Source organism: Marmota marmota, unplaced genomic scaffold (assembly GCF_001458135.2).
Source record: "Marmota marmota marmota unplaced genomic scaffold, marMar, whole genome shotgun sequence".
NCBI classification, from domain to species: Eukaryota; Metazoa; Chordata; class Mammalia; order Rodentia; family Sciuridae; genus Marmota; species Marmota marmota.
In genome coordinates, this window is record NW_026000283.1 from 11,159,528 (window position 1) to 11,176,486 (window position 16,959).

Genomic DNA, 16,959 nt, shown 5'->3' on the forward strand with positions numbered 1-16,959 from the left:
TCATACAAGTGAGTAAAGGAAAAGCTCAGGGGCTACTGTGTCCCATTACTGGCCATTTAAAACCACAGGCCTGCTGGGGAATCACAAGTGTCCACTTGAGGGATCAGGTTGTAGACTGATGTCCCTCTGCCCCTAACCATCTCACAAATATGTAAATTCTAAAGTCAGCAAATCATTCTGGGCATAAGAGTCTTTAGCTCTTATCCAAATGTAAACTCCCTTGCATTGTTTATCAGCTAATTAGATACCTCTCAGAGGAGAAAATCGAGGGCACAGAGTACCAAGTAGATGGTTTGCAGGGATGCAGGGAGGGGGTGGTTTAAAAAAAAAAGTTGTTCTTTATTTCATGATTGTGTCATGAGCTACCTCTAACTACAGAATATTCTTGTGATGGTACCAGTTCATGTTCCAGCTCACTTCCCCTCTTAATGTAACACCAGGCAAAATAATAATAATAATAATCCCTTAGAGTCTTATAAAAAGAAAAAAAATCTAACCGCGAAGCTCAAAATCAGTAAGCACACAAAGAACTGATGACATTCTAGAGAGGAAGCAGCTGGTGAACATCTGCTAGGAGAGAGACTATCAAGCTCAAGTATATAAACAGAACTAATTCTAAAGAGACTATAGTTCTAACTTAGGTAGATAGCTTCCATAGTGTATGTGTTTTCTTTAATTTGGAAGTTAGTGTTAAAAAAAGTAATTTAACTCGGTAAGATTTCATTAAATAATGATTATGCGCATGGTGGTACACTAAGTATTCTTGGTCAAAGTTTAATACATGGAGACCAACCAACCTTTGAGTAATTACTGACTTATTAGCTGTGTGGACTGCAGCAAGTTACCAAGCCTCTCTGAGCCTTACTTTCTCAAAACTACATAGATTACAACAGTACCTATTTAATGGATTGTTATAAACTACTATAGAAAAAGCACATAGAGGGTTGGGGATGTGGCTCAGTGGTAGAGCACTTGCCTAGCATGCATGAGGCCCTGAATTCAATCCCCAGTACTGCCAAAAGGAAAAAAAAAAAAAAAAAAAAAGCACACAGGAGATTTTTTCTTCGTGGCACATTATTAATACCTAATAAGTGATATCTATTACTATTACAAGAAGTACTGACATGGTTTCCAGTGGTTAAGAATAAAAGCTTGGGAGTTACATCTTTGCTTAAATCTTGATTCTACCATTTACTAGAAAAAATGATCTTAGGAATAATTAAGTTTTCTCACTTATAAAATAAAGACTAAATAATGGGACCTGGATCCTTAGAGTTATTGTGAGCTCTAAACTAGATGATTCAGATACAGTACTTACTAATATACCTAGTACACAGTGATCGGTTCAGTACATGTTAGCTACTATTAGAAGCGAGAACAGCACAAAGCAGACACCATCTGACTTCTTCCTACAGTAGTTGATATTTTCAGTGAAAAGGAATACATGTGATCAGGTTTTAAATATCAGGAATTAATTGGGGACAAAATGAGTTAATACAAGTAGCATGTGTCTCAGGATTTCACACAGTAAAAGGTTGGAGTAATCAAGAATATTTCATCCTTCTGATAAATCGCTTTGCTATAAATCTGTGTATCACACTCCTCCCCACGTGCAAGCCCTCTGCTTTTGCCTTTTGTGGTATTTCATGAGATCACCATGGGTTCTGGTAGTAATAATGATTATATTTCAGCAGGCAGATTTCATTTGCAAATGCCCAGAATTCTGTTCTGCTGCAGACCTGGTCACTCCCTATGGAGTTACAGCCTGTCAACACTGGCTTATTTTAGCAAGCATTTTGAAAGATCCATGATGAGCTAAAACAATTGCACCAAGGAATTTACCCATGTGAAATATACTGGGCTCCTTTAAAAACCAGTATGAAACATTTTGCATCTAATTTCTAAAACCCAAATGCACAAAGGGCCTAGGCAGGTAGCAAACAAATGAGTGGTAATAGTTAGTCCCTGTGGTCTTGAGTGCCACCATATGGAAATACATCCATAGGGTAGCATGATTTTAAATCTGGGCCAAAAGTTACAATTTAATAAACAAAGAAACAAACCAGCCCCCACTTTGTTTGTGGTTCAAGCACAAATGTATAAGAACCTATTTTGTGAACTCTACATAAATATAATAGTGGGGCTAATGCCCTGAGGTTATACTACATTCTGGTCAAGGTTCCAAAGAAATCTTGAATTAGTATGTACTGCATTTGATTCTGAACAACACAACTATATATAATCCAACAAATATTGACTACTCAAATCTGACTACTTTCTCTGCACAAACTCCAAGAAATGGAATGGCCTTATCAGAGCTTCCAAACATGCAGGCCACCTAATTTCTACCTACTGCTCTGACATCTTTTCCTACTATATTTTGGCCACACCAGTCTCCTTTTTGTTTTCTCACACATCGAGCTCATTCTTGCTTCTGATTTGTATTTGGTACCCTCTCTAACCCTAGATCTTCATATAGCTAGTTCCTGCTCAGCATTCTGGTTTCATTTCCAAGGTCATTATTTTGGATAATTTCCCTATTTAATATACCCTCAGATATAACCAGTCACTACATTATATCACCCCACTTTATCATTTTCTTCGTAGCGCTCATGGTCTGAAATTAGCTTGCTCATTTACATACTTATTTTCTAAAATGTAACGTTCATGAAGAAAAAAAAAACCTGTTTTTCAGGTTTGTTGCCTTATCACTAGTACATAAAAGTGCCTGGCACATGGTAAACACTTAATATAAATTTGTCAAACAAATAAATCAATGAATAGCTTGAACCTGTCAGCCAATACTACCATAAACCCTCCAACTTTCCACAATGCCCTATTTCAGACAAGAAATTTCACTATTCTCATCCTCCTCATCATCATCTAGTAACAAATGTAAGACCTACATTTCATTGATATTTCAACATTAAGACATTCAAATGAAAGCCACGTATCCAAAGAAAAAGAATCATCTAAAAAAAAAAAAAACTTACGTAGAAAATATCATGTGTCTCGGTTTGGCTGTTATTGACTTCTACTTCATAAGATAAGCATGAGCTAAAAAAATTCTGTGGATTCTTCCACTGCACATATAAGGCACCATTTTGGAAGGAGAGATTTTTAATATGTGGAGGATCAGGTTTCACTGAAAGTGAAAAGAAAGTAAATTAGCTTCCAAAGTTGATTTGATTATATACATATATTTATGGACACATCTGGATAATGAAGGTTCACAAAGTTAAATCAAAATAGGGGTGATGCTTTTAATGACTTCATATGATCAAATCTGTAGTTTCACAATTTATGATTAGCCACAATTAATGGAGGAAGTTTATTTAAAACTGCCTAGTAAAATAGAATTAAGGAAAATTTGGGGGGGGTGCCTGGTAGATATCACAAATTCCGACATACATCTGGTTTGAAAATGGTCAGGTTATAATTAGGGAAAATTTATGGTTACAACATATAGAATAAAGAAAAATGCTTAGATCCAAATAGGCTTCTACCTCATAGGCAACAAAGTTCCAGGTACAAGGGTCTTCCCTAGCTGTCACTCGCTCATGCAATTAAGGACCACAGTTAAAATATTAGCCTAATCTCCATCACAAACCAAAATATGGATGAATCTTGAGGACATTATGCTAAGTGAAATAAATTAAACACAAAAGATATATACTGTATAATTCCATTCATGAGGTATCTAAAGTAGTCAATTCACAGAATAGAAGAAAAGTGGTTGCTCAGGGCTTGGGGGAAGGAAATCAATGTTTAATAGACATAGTTTCAGTTTTGCAGGATGAAAAAGTTCTAGAAAGCTGTTGCACAACAATGTGAATATACTTAACACTACTGAACTAAACACTTAAAATGATTATGATAGTAAATTTAATGTTATCTGATTACAATAAAAAATAAAGTTGTTTTTTTTTTTTTTTTTTTAAAGCATTAGTCAGGGCTGGGCACCATGGAGCATGCCTGTAATCCCAGCAGCTCAGGAGTCTGAGACAGGAGGATCATGAGTCAAAGCCAGCCTCAGTAACTTAGCCAGACCCTAAGCATTATCATCTAGTGACAAATGTAAGGCCTATATTTCATTGATATTTCAATGTTAAGACATTCAAATGAAAGATAAGTATCCAAAGAAAAAGAACAAGACCCTATCTCTAAGTAAAATATAAAATATAAAAATAGGCTGAGGATATGGCTCAATGGTTAATTGCTCCTAGGTTCAATCACTGGTAGCAAAAATTTTAAAAAATAAAGCATTAACCAGGTCAATTTACTTTTGCAGAAGTCAGGAATTCATTAATACCAAGTCACAGAAGATAATGGATAATTAACAGAAAACAACTTGTAGATGTCATCTTCTGGCTGAAAAGTATTTTTTTTATGTCACCATTAATTCCAGGAAGAACAACAGTAAAATAAGCCTTAAAAAGTCCATTTAGGATGTAATCCACCAAATGAGGGGAAAGAAAAAGGAGGGCTTTACTTTAGCCTACTCTATTTGTCAAACTACTCCAGCCTCACTCCCATAGCCTGCAGCCTAGGTTGCCTTGTCCCCTGCTATAATTACTCTCATGACTACCTGAAGGAGTGGGAAGTAGTGCTCTGCTCACAGGCTGGGACCCTTTGTCAAATGATGGCTCCTTACCTATGAATCATCCATATACCATTTAGCCAACTTAGAGCTCCCTGCTAGGGTGTCAGAAACAAATTAATCAGTATGTGGATGCTATTTTGCTGTAGAGAGTCACAAAACACATTTTATATACCTTATATCATCAGAACCTTATGACAATTCTTTGTGGTCAAAAGGGACTACATACACCATGTCATAGATAAGAAAATACTTATAAAGGGTGTATATGTCTATCCAAGGTACAGGAGTTAGGAATTCAACGAGATATTTTGTTTTCAAGTCTTTCTAATAGGCAAACACTCAACTGGTACACCCAGGCACAGCTATCCTGGTTGTTCTGATTAATCAGTGCCTGTGCCACACAAAGTGTCAAATATTTTTGCAACTTCAAGACCAGTCTTGGACTGGGAATATAGTTCAGTGGTAGAACATTTGCCTAGCATGCTGAAGTCCTGGGTTTAACCCCCAGCATCAAAAAAATTAAATATTAATCTTAATATTACCACCCTCAATCTAAGCTTTTTCTAACCAAGAAAGATTATTCCGAAACTATATGATCATATGAGCACCATCTTCTCAAGTTTCATAAGTGAAGAGAAAAGATCCTAGATTCAGACAACGTGGGTTCCAATATTGGTTCTACAACCAATTGCTCTAAGTTTCAGTGTACGCCTAAGTAAACAAGAATAATGCATTTGGCACATGAGCTCTTGATTAATAGAATTTCCAAACTTGCTTCATCAAAAAGAATCTATCAAAGAAAGGTCTACATAAATGTAGTCTCATGTTTCAAGAAGATCTTAAGACCAAAATTATCATTATTTTTATTATTTGAGTTGATTGTTCAAAAGATATAACATACCCATAGTCATAGTGGATTTCTAAAACTTACCACGGGAAGCTAAAGGCACTATATTGAAGGATGGCCTAATTTTTCCTGCATTATCTTTGACCATTATTTGAACACTGTGTTGTTCAGAACTGGAATCCTTCACTTTAGTCAGATCAAAGGAACAACCAATGTGTTGACCTTCTCTATAGATGTTTTCACATTGAAGAATTTTCCCCAGGCTGCTGTGCCTACAAAATAAGAGAAAACCTTCTGTATTATTTTGAACAAAGTATTCAAGAAACAAGAGTAGAATTTTTAAACATTGAAGGAGAAGTCCATGAAAAGCAATATTTGCAATAAGGCAAGATAGTTTTTTTTAAACTCTATTTTATAATATGGCTCATTTCATGCCCTAAGAAAAAATGCTATTCTTTGATAGACATTAGTATAGTCAATAGCTATGAAAGCTATAGGAGTCATCTTCTGTATGAATGAAGATATTCTGAAGCCAGGAAGAGAAGTAGTTTTATACTTCTTAAAAAGCTGATATGCTGAGGCTGGGGTTGTGGCTCTGCAGTGGAGTGATTGCCTGGCATGTGCAAGGCCCTGGGTTGGATCTTTGGCACCACATAATAAATAAATAAATAAATAAATGTATTGTGTCTATCTACAACTAGAAAATAAATATTTAAAAAATTTTTTAAAAAGCTGATATGCTGAAACCCATGGTTCCTCTGGGGTCCCCTCTGCCTGCTCCTTCTTCTCTATTTCTGACTCCCTCATCCACTCAACCTCACTTTGTCACTCCCATCCTTCCACTAGAATTTCTATTATATAGATTCCTATTCCTGACCTCTCACCACAGAGGTAGTCCCAGATTCTAACTGCCCCATCTGAGTGTTCTACTCTTACCTCACAGTGAGTGTTCAACACAGCATGTACTCTCTTCCCCACCAAACTGCCTTTTCCTATCTTCCCATTTCCATCACTCCAAGCTCATTCTCTCTAGGCTCTTTATATACTTTGAAATCATCTCTTTTTTCTCATTTCCCTATATTCTATCACCAAATTTTGCTTGCAAAGCATCTTGGATTCTTGTCTTCTGTGATACTCTCATTGCCTACACCCTGATTCATGACCTCACTGCCTCAGATTTCATGAACTTCTCCAGATTGACCTCCATGACCTTCATTATTAGTGTCCTTCCATTGCTGCCAGAACAACATTCCAGAACACAATGGCTTTTTAAGTGCCCTACTCCACAAGGAGGCTTCAAGTGCCTTCAATAAATTATGCTGCTGATATCTTATTTCCCACTTCACCTCTATGCATGACTTCCTCAATGATCATTAGCACCTAGCATAGTGCAGGTAGACAAAATGCACTCCTTACATGTTTTACTGTAGGAATTGTTTTGTTTTTTTTTTTAAGAGAGAGAGAGAATTTTTTAATATTTATTTTTTAGTTTTCGGTGCACACAACATCTTTATTTTTATTTTATGTGGTGCTGAGGATTGAACCCATCGCCCTGCGCATGCCAGGCGAGCGCATCACTGCTTGAGCCACATCCCCAGCCCAGGAACTGTTTTTTTAATAATGAGCAGAAGACACAGACTCAGGCTTTCTATCATTAGCCATAATAGGAGCTGTGCCAACATTCTGCAGAAAAGAAAGACAATTTTTAAAAAACAAATGAAGAGTAAAGAGTCCCAAACTCTTAGTCTGCTATCTCAAAACCATCTGTAGTTTTTTTGGTTAGTTAGTTTTGGTCCTGGGGATAGAACCCTGGGCCTCCAGCATGCTAGACAAGCTAAACAAGCTCTCTACTACTGAGCTATATCCTCAGCTCATGTAGTAATTTAAAATGCTGATTCCTTCAATAAATGGGATGAATTCAAACTAAAAAGCTTTTTCTCAGCAAAGGAAACAATAACATGATGAGAGAGCCTACAGAATGGGAAAAAAATCTTTACCACATGCACCTCAGATAGACCACTAATCTACAGAATATATAAAGAACTCAAAAAACTTAACACCAAAAAAACAAATAACCCAATGGGATAAGGAACTGAACAGACACTTCACAGAAGAAAAAAATACAATCAATCAACAAACAGGGCTGGGATTGTGGCTCAGTGGTAGAGTGCTCGACTAGCATGCACGAGGCACTGGGTTCGATCCTCAGAATCACATACATGTGAAATAAAGATACTGTGTCCACCTAAAACTAAGAAATAAAATAAATATTTTAAAAAATCAATAAACATATGAAAAAATGTTCAACATCTCTAGCAATTAGAGAAATGCAAATCAAAACTACTCTAAGATTTCATCTCACTCCAATCAGAATGGCAATTATCAAGAATACAAGCAATAATAAGTGTTGGCGAGGATGTGGGGGAAAAGGTACACTCATACATTGGCTGGTGGGACTGCAAATTGATGCAACCGCTATGGAAAGCAGTATGGAGATTCCTCAGAAAAATTGGAATGGAACCACCATTTGATCCAACTATCCCACTCCTTGGTCTATACCCAAAGGACTTAAAATCAGCATACTATAGTGATGCAGCCACATCAATGTTTATAGCAGCACAATTCACAATAGCTTAACTATAGAACCAACCTAGGTGCCCTTCAACAGATGAATGGATAAAGAAACTGTGGTACATATACACAATAAAATATTACTCAGCATTAAAAGAGAATAAAATTATGGCATTTGCAGGTAAATGGATAGAAATAGAGAATATCATGCTAAATGAAATAAGCCAATCCCCCCCCAAAAAAAGCTGAATGTTTTCTCTGATAAGCAGATGCTGATTCATAGTGGAGTGGGGGGGTAGGTTAGAATGAAGGAACTTTGGTTTGTGTAGAGGGGAGGGAAAGAAGGGGTGGGTCTGTGAGGATGGGAATGATGGTAGAATAAGACAGAGATTATTACCTTATATACATGTATGAACACATTACTAGAGTGACTCTGCATCATGTACAGCCAGAGGAAAGAGAAGTTGTGCTCCATTTGTGTACAATATGTCAAGATATATTTTACTGTCATGTATAACTAATTAGAACAAATAAAAAATAAATAAATAAAATGCTGATTCCTCAAATCCTCTCTCAGACTTAGAAGGGGATCACCTGGGCCTAGGAATCATGCATTCCAACAGAAATTCTCCAGGAGGTTCTGTTGCAAATCCTTTTTAAAAATTCAGATCTAACATATTTACTCCTACAAAGACTGTGTAAAGAATGCTTCAACATACAGAATATTCTTATTCTTCAAGAGATAGTACAAGACTCTTTCTCCAAGTTGTAGGTCCCTGTAGTTTATGAAAGAAAACAATGTTTTAAAAATTAAGTTATTATCATGGCTAGTTCTTGGATCAGACCATCCTAGAATGTTTTCCACCCACAACTAGAAACAGAAACCAAAGATATTTTTCTTACATAACTAGAGAAAACTACATACAAAATTATTTTTAATAATGAAAGGAACTCCTCTAATAAGCAATCTTTTAGATCTCTTTTTCATTTTTGTACCTTGAGTATTTCACATATATGCAGGACCCCAGATGTGAAATTTTAAAATAATTTTGTTGTAACTTAGAAAAATAATAATAAAAGAGAAAATACTGGTTTTAAATATACAACCCTTTTGGACTTTTCATGAAAGACTAGATAATAAATAGCAAGTGCTTTCTGTAGAAATACACAGAATTCCTCTGCAGAATTACATTGCAGACATAAGGGATGATGGACAAATTAGAGATTATTTTCCAACTTTAAAGATGATTAATGTAGTAAGAAATTCCCTAAAATTCATTGTTCTGGTTAGTCTGTAGGCTATTTAGGTCCTTTGAATGCCAGACTATCTCTGTAAGGACATAAGTCATTACCCTAGAGTTTCAAAGATCTATTTTAAATTAAAAAATGACTCCACATTTTCTGATTGGAGATTAAGGAAAAACAGTCTTTGGCAGTGTATGTGATGTGATTTACATGGGTAGCTAAATCATTTCTGGGTACTTGCTAATGAGCACTATCTTGACTCCCTTGCTTTTGTGATTTTGTTTGGGAAAGAATCAATCTAGGGAAATAAGAGGTAGGAGATTGGTGCCAAATCTCCAAGGCAGGGGGGAGGAGGCCAGCACTGTGCAATGACTCTACCTGCAAGGGACTGGAGATGAATAACACACACCAATAATGACAGCTATCAGGGATTCAGTGCTTACTCTATACTTGCCAGCAGTTAGTCATGGCTCCAAACACTTTTCATACAATAACATCCCTCAACAACCTTAAAAAGTAAGTGCTATTATCACTACCCCCCATTTTACTGATTATAAAACTCAGGCTCAGAAAGAAGAGGCTTGCCCCAAATCATCTTGCTAGTAAGGAAGAGAGCCAGGATTTGAATCCAAGCAGTTTGACTCTAGAAAGAATAAGTTATGGGGTACTGAGGGCGGAGGATATAGAATATTTACCAACAATGTTCTAAAGAACTTTCCAAGATCATGGAAATGTTACATATCTGTGCTGCCCAATACAAGAACCACTGTGAAACTGGCTAGTGAGATTGGGCAACTCAAGAAAGTAGGATCTTTGATACCTACTCCACTTGAGTGCCAATAAACTACCACTCTCTTGAGCCACCTTCGATCATTGTATAGATTGTGTCCTGCAAAAAAGCATCAACTAAGAGCTGAAAGCCAGCTCAAGCACCATCTTCTTTCAGCTTTGGCAAGAGCCCACATAAGCACAGAGGAAGGAGAATGCTTTTTCAAAATTGGTCAGTCCAGTTTTTTCTAATTCATTCATTCAGAGAAGACACTCAGTGTGATTTGAACTGAAACTTACTTTTTGCTAATATATTCTCAAGACACTTCCTAATTTTTATCTTATCAGAAACCCTAGGATTAAGCCATCCACCTGCAGTACCACCCAATTCTATTAGCTATGTTATTTTTCCACACAGTCTGCCACAGAATGAGACATGATTTTTAAGACTTCTTTCCTTCCCCTTATAGATACAGACTCTTTAAAGGTTTCCCTGTGGTTTTATCCATAATTCCTCCAGGAAGAGCAAGAGAGATGAAATAGCATAATAAACTCAGGATGCTACCAACTCCTAGGGCATTGTTAAAAGTCTGTAGTAGGGCTGGGGTTGTAGCTCAGTGGTAGAGCACTTGCCTGGCATGTGGGAGGCACTGGGTTTGATTCTCAGCACCACATATAAATAAATAAATAATAAATGTCCTTTGATAACTAAAATAAATAAATAATACATAATTTTTTTTAAAAAGTCTTTGGTAACAGCTCTCCCTAGACTTCACCGCAACATCAACAGAGCCGGGCCAGTGCTTCTATTCTTTATTTGTTCTTTTTAGATTTACATGACAGAAGAGTTTATTTTGACACATTATACATACATGGAATATAATTTATTCTAATTAGGATCCCATTCTTGTGGTTGTGCCTGATGTGGAGTTTCACTGGTCGTGTATTCATATATGAACATAGGAAAGTTATGTCCAAATCATTCTACTGTCTTTCCTATTCCCATTCCTCTCCCTTCCCTCCATTCTCCTTTCTCCAATCCAATGAACTTCTATCCTTTCTTCCCACCCTTTTGGTGTGTTAGCATTCAGGTATCAGAGAGAATATTCACAGGCCAGTGATTCTTAGGCTTAGTTCTTTGGCCTCTTTACTAGCAAGTCTTCAGAAAGCCAGATGTACTTCATCCTTTTCTCTTTTGATTCCCATACTATAATGCTTCTGAGTCACTTACACTTCGTAAGTTCTCACCCCAACACTGAATGTTCTTTAGCTTTGGATCCTACCAAACATTCACAAGTGATTTGTAGAATACCTACCATGGTGAGGCACTGGGGAAAACAAGACACAGCCCCTGCTTTCAAAGGAGATTGTAGCCTGGGGCAGGCTACCACCAAGTAAACAGGAAATAATAACACAATGTGCTGAGTGCTTTGGCATGCAAAAGTACAAGGTGCCAGGGGACGTGAGGAAAGCACATGTATCTAGACTTGAGAGGTCAAGGAAAGCTTTCTGGAGAGGAGATGGTGTCTGAGCTGAGATGAAGACAAATGAGAGGCATTAGGCAAAAGGGCAAAATTCGAGGGGCAAAAGAACAGAATGTTTCTACTATTCTATATGAATATTTTGTTTGAATTCCAGTCTTCTGAGTGCTTGAAAAGTCAGTCTGAGGATATGAAAGAAGCTTAGTGTAAACCAAATGATAGGCTGCAAGAGGGCAGGGCTGGAGGGAAGGAGATGAGACCAGGGCTAGGGAAGTTGATGGGGGCCAGGTCATGGAAGGTCTTTGTCATGTTCAAGAGTTTGTATTTTAACTCCAAAACACCAAGGAGCCACAAAGCATTTTAAGAAAAGGAGAAACAAGCCAGGCATGGTGGCACATGCCTATAATCCCAGCAGCTTGGGAGGCTAAGGCAAAAGGATCACAAGTTCAAAGCCAGCCTCAGCAACTTGGTGAGACTTGTCTCAGAATAAAAAATAAAAGGGCCAGGAAGAGACTCAGTGGCAAAGCACCCCGGGTTAAACCTCCAGAAAGAAATGTACAATATTAGTGCCATCTGGTTTCACCTGCAATGCTGCTCAATTTTGCCAGGAGGAGCCTTCTACATGACATGTGAGTGAATTTGACTTTAGAGGTTTTCATTCTAAAAGTCATGCGGTTTGAGGAGGTAGAAATGTTTAACATGATTTAAACATTATACACTATATAATGTATTGAAATATATAGTTCAATTCGTATACACTATATATGTATTGAAATGTCACACGAATGATACATAAATATGCATGATTTTTTATGTATCAGTTAAAAATAAATTTAAACCAAAAAATTGTGGGGTTTTTTTTTTTTTTTTGCATTCTATAGCCATGAGTGTTTTTTTTTTTCATGAGTGTTTTTATATACCAAAAATACTTTTTGTGGGGTCATCAAGCAAAATAGGCACACCAGGATTTTTTTTCTTTTTCTTTCTTTCTTTTTTATTTTCTTCTTTTTTGTGATGCTGGGGATCAAACTCAGGACTTCATGCAAGTGCTCTGTCACTGAACTCTACCCTCAGCTCAACACTCCAGGATGAAAGTGCTTATTTGGTAGCTTTAGAACTCCTGGACACAGCCCTTTACACCCCATTCTCTCAGATCCACTTTAACAAATAATAGTGAGGGAACAAGTCCATGTACAAGATAGAGTGTCAAGGCTGGATTCTCCCTTCTCCATCTGCTATTAAACTAACTCAATATCCCCATTTCTGAAGGATAAAAGGGATAATGGGAGTTTGGATAATGTACTAATACACAGTTGGGGAACAGGGAAGCAGTTCTAATATTCTAGAGCACAATAAGGCAACAGTAGTCCATAATTAATTGTACATTTCAAAATAAGTAGAGAAGAGTTTGAAGGTCCCAAAACAGAAACAATAATATTTGAGGAGATGAAAATGTTAATTACCTTGATTTGCTCATTACCCATTGTATACATGTATCAAATTATAATATTCTATTTCATAAATATGCATAAATATTATATGTTGATTTAAAAAAGAGTCAATGCATTCATGATATTTTCAGGGCCTTGGAAAGAGTAAATAAACCTACTTTTAAAAAATTCTCCATTCTTCAGAACACTCTTCCCCAGAGGCCAACCTGTAAGAAATTCTCCCACCTGTTCAGTCTGTCCCCTATTTGAAGCCTTCAGCTTCCCCCTCCCACCAGTTCCCATTCCACCCTAGCTTTCTACAAGAATCCTTCCGTGCCTCAGCAACAGCCTATGGCATATACTGCCTTATAGTGACAAAGATAACTGTGTTGGACTCTATCTCCCCTTGTCTATTTTAGGCTTTAGAAGCCAAGGGACAAGTTTCTTGTCTGCTGCCCATTCAGTGCTTTACCTACAATGTGTGCTAAATAAAGGCTTATTGAATTGAATTGGATTGCTGGCAGCAATGTAATATGGTCCAACTGCCCTAGGTAAGTAATACTTTAGCAATTTTTTAAAAATATTAACAAGTAATTACCATATGACTCAGTAATTTGCACTCCTGTGTACTTATTCAAGAGAAGTAAAAAGTCATGCTCACATAAAAATCTATACATAAATATTTATAGAAGTTTTATTTGTAATAGCAACAAACAGGAAACAACCGAAATGCCTTTCAATGAATGAATGGTTAAACATACAGATGCATCCAGTCAGGCATGGTGGCACACAACTGTTTTCCTAGCAACTCGGGAGGCTGAGGTAATAGGCTCACAATTTTGAGGTCAGCCTCAGCAACTTAGCAAGACCCTCAGCAACTTAGTGAAAATGTCTCAAAATAAAAACTAAAATGAGCTGGGAATTTACCTCAGTGGTAAAGCATCCCTGGGTTCAATCCTTAGTATCAAAAAATTAAAAACAAAAATCAGGTGTACATCAATATTATGGAATACCACAATGAAAAGGAACAAACTCTTGATACATGTAACAACTTGCATGAAGTTTAAGACCATTTTGTGTGTGTAAAAAAAAAAAAGAGGCCAGTTTTAAGTGGTATACATTGTAGTATTCCATTCCAGTAACACTGTTGAACAAACTCTTGATATATGTAACAACTTGCATAAGCTTTAAGGGCATTTGTGTGTAAAAAAAAATGGCCAGTTTTAAGTAGTATACACTATAGGATTCCATTCCAGTGACATTGTTGAACTGACAAAATTATAGAGATAGAGAATAGATTAGTAGATGCCAGTGGCTAGACACCTGGGAGAGAGGAATGCAGAGAAGAGCAGGTACAGAAGGAAAGTATGGCTATAAAAGGGCAACTCAAGGCATCTTTGTAGCAATAGAACCATTCTATATTTCGAATGTGATAAAATTGCATGTGAGCACACACAAGCACATGTAAAACCGGTGAGCTGTGAATAAGGTTGTGGATGATACCAATGCCAATTTTCTAGTTTTGATATTGCATTACAGTTACCCAAGAGGTTTCCAATGGGAAAAATAGGGTGAAAAGTATGTGGGGATACACACACACACACACACACACACACACACCAATACCCTATGCATCTATAGTTAAAAGTAGAAAGGTGTTTTTTTTTTTTTTGACTTGTTGATATTTTCAATAATGTCAAGAAAAATCAGCCTTCATTAAAGAATTAAACATAGTTAGCATACAGTTCGGCAATTCTACTCATGGGTACTCCTAAAGAAGTGAAAACATAGGTTCACATAAATAGTTGTGCATGAATGTTTATAGCAACATTATTCACAACAGCCAACAGCAGAAAACAACCCAATGTCCATCAACTGATGAACAGATAAAGAAAACATAGTATATCCCTACAATAGCATATTATTTAGCAATAAAATGTGATGATATTCTGATACATCCTACAACACAGATGAACCTTGAAAACACTGTGCCTAGTGAAAGAAGCCAGTCTCAAAAGTCCCCACATTACATGATTCCATTTGTATTAAATGTCCAGAATAGACAAATCTATAGAGACAGAAAATAGATGAGTAGTTCCCAGGGGTTGGGAGGGGTGAGAAGAAAGGGAGTCGAGTACTCATGGGATCAGGTTTCTTTGAAGTAATTAAAGTACTTTAAAATTGATTAAGGTGATGAATATACAGCTATGTGAACATACTAGGAAGCATTTTTTTAAAGAAGACACACAAAGCAGATGCATTTTCCACTGAAGTAAAGTGCCCTCCTCCTTGCCTTTGTAGAGAATAATAGGCTGTTCCTTTTTTTAAAAAAACTAGGTTGAATCAAAAGGTTCCCTATGCAATCATAGTCAGTCCTCCAGTAACTCTACTGTATATACATACTCACCAATAGTAAAGAGTATAGTTAGTGTCAGGACTTGTATTCCTTCCAGGAAGCCATGAACACTTCATGTAGCTCAGGTTGTGCCAAACGCATTGGAGCTCCGTTACAGCAGACTCAGGATCACCTAGAAAAACCAGGTAAGAATTTAGGACCCTGCTTGCCAATTGTTCTGTAGCATGGTGGTTGGCGGAGGATGTTCAAGCTGCTTTACCAGAATCTCTCATCCCATTTTACCCAGAAATCACCCAGATGGCCAAAATCCAAATCTAAGGTTTGCAACCTTGTTTTTCACCTCCTGACACAAAGAAAACTCTTCTACCTCTAACTGGAGAGAGAGGTTTAAAGGCCAAATAATATTTCAATCATACGCAAAGACTATTCGTAAATTAATATAAAAATACAACAGTCCTTATTTATTTATTTACTTACTTATTTATTAATTATTTATTAATTATTTGTGTGCTCAGGATGGAACCCTGGGTCTTATGCATGCTAACCACATGCTGTACCACTGAGTTACATCCCTAGCCCCAACCCTACATTGAAAAACACTTTACTGAGGTATAGTATACCTTCCTGCTTTTTGATCAATACTATTTTTAAAAGTAAAGAATATTCCTCCTGAAATAGTTCTGAATAGATAAACAATCTTTAACAGTTACTTATGTTGTGTTATGCCTTTAGGAGCACAAAAATCTTTCTGAACTGAAATCTCTATCTTCATTAAGTTATTTTAGTTAAAGTATAAATCTGTAGCTGAGTGTGGTGGTGCATGCCTATAATCCCAGCAACACAGGATGCTAAGGCAGGAGGATCACAGGTTTAAGGCCAGCCTCAGCAACTTAGCAAGACCCTGTCTCTAAATAAAATACAAAAAAGGACTGGGGATATGGCTCAGTAGTTAAGCACCCCTGGGTTCAATCCCCAGTACCCCCAAAAAATAAATAAATAAACTTGTTTCCCTTAATAATCCTTGAAGGAGTACTGCACCAAGCCATCATCAACCATTTTATGTCATAATATAACTTTTTCTCAGATTATTAAACTCCTAAAGAAATGTGAACAGAGCAAGTAAGTTATCTTAAACCATGCTTCCAATCTCTTGGCAGTCCTGAATTTTATAACTTTATAAATAGCATTTCATAGGTTTTGATCAATGCAAGGCAGGTAGGATATGCAGTGCTAAGGTTTGGAGGTGGAAAATAAGGCCCTTCTCTACCCAACCAAAGGACAACATAATATTAAGAAATAACATTTGGCCAGGCATGGTGGTGCATATCTGTAATCCCAGAGGCTTGGGAGGCTCAGATAGGAGGATTACAAATTCAAGGCCAGCCTCAGCAAGCAAATTAGCAAGAAACTGTCTCAAAATAAAAAATAAAAGGGGCTGGAGATGTAGCTCATGGTTAAGTGCCCCTGGGTTCAATCCCAGGTATAAAAAAAAGAAAAGGAAGATCATATATGTATAGCATTTGCTCTTGCCAGGGATCATTCTAAGTACCTTATGTATATTGACTTAGATAATCCCCTCAATAATCTTAAGAGATAGCTACCACCATCATCCCCATTTTACAGATGAAAAAATTGAGGTGTAAAGGGGCTAAGGAATC

The 16,959-nt window shown here is 36.9% G+C and overlaps 1 protein-coding gene across 1 annotated transcript in view; it reads right to left on the bottom strand.

Annotated features, from left to right (window-relative positions):
* Il13ra1 (interleukin 13 receptor subunit alpha 1) overlaps nucleotides 1-16,959 on the bottom strand; it is a 45,752-nt gene that overhangs the window by 22,813 nt on the left and 5,980 nt on the right. Inside the window, exons 3-5 of the mRNA XM_015498526.2 lie at nucleotides 15,353-15,473; nucleotides 5,535-5,722; nucleotides 2,994-3,145 (exon numbers count right to left, since the gene is read on the bottom strand). Coding sequence (XP_015354012.1) covers nucleotides 2,994-3,145; nucleotides 5,535-5,722; nucleotides 15,353-15,417 — 405 coding nt within the window. The 5' untranslated portion in view covers nucleotides 15,418-15,473. The remainder of the gene's footprint in view (nucleotides 1-2,993; nucleotides 3,146-5,534; nucleotides 5,723-15,352; nucleotides 15,474-16,959) is intronic.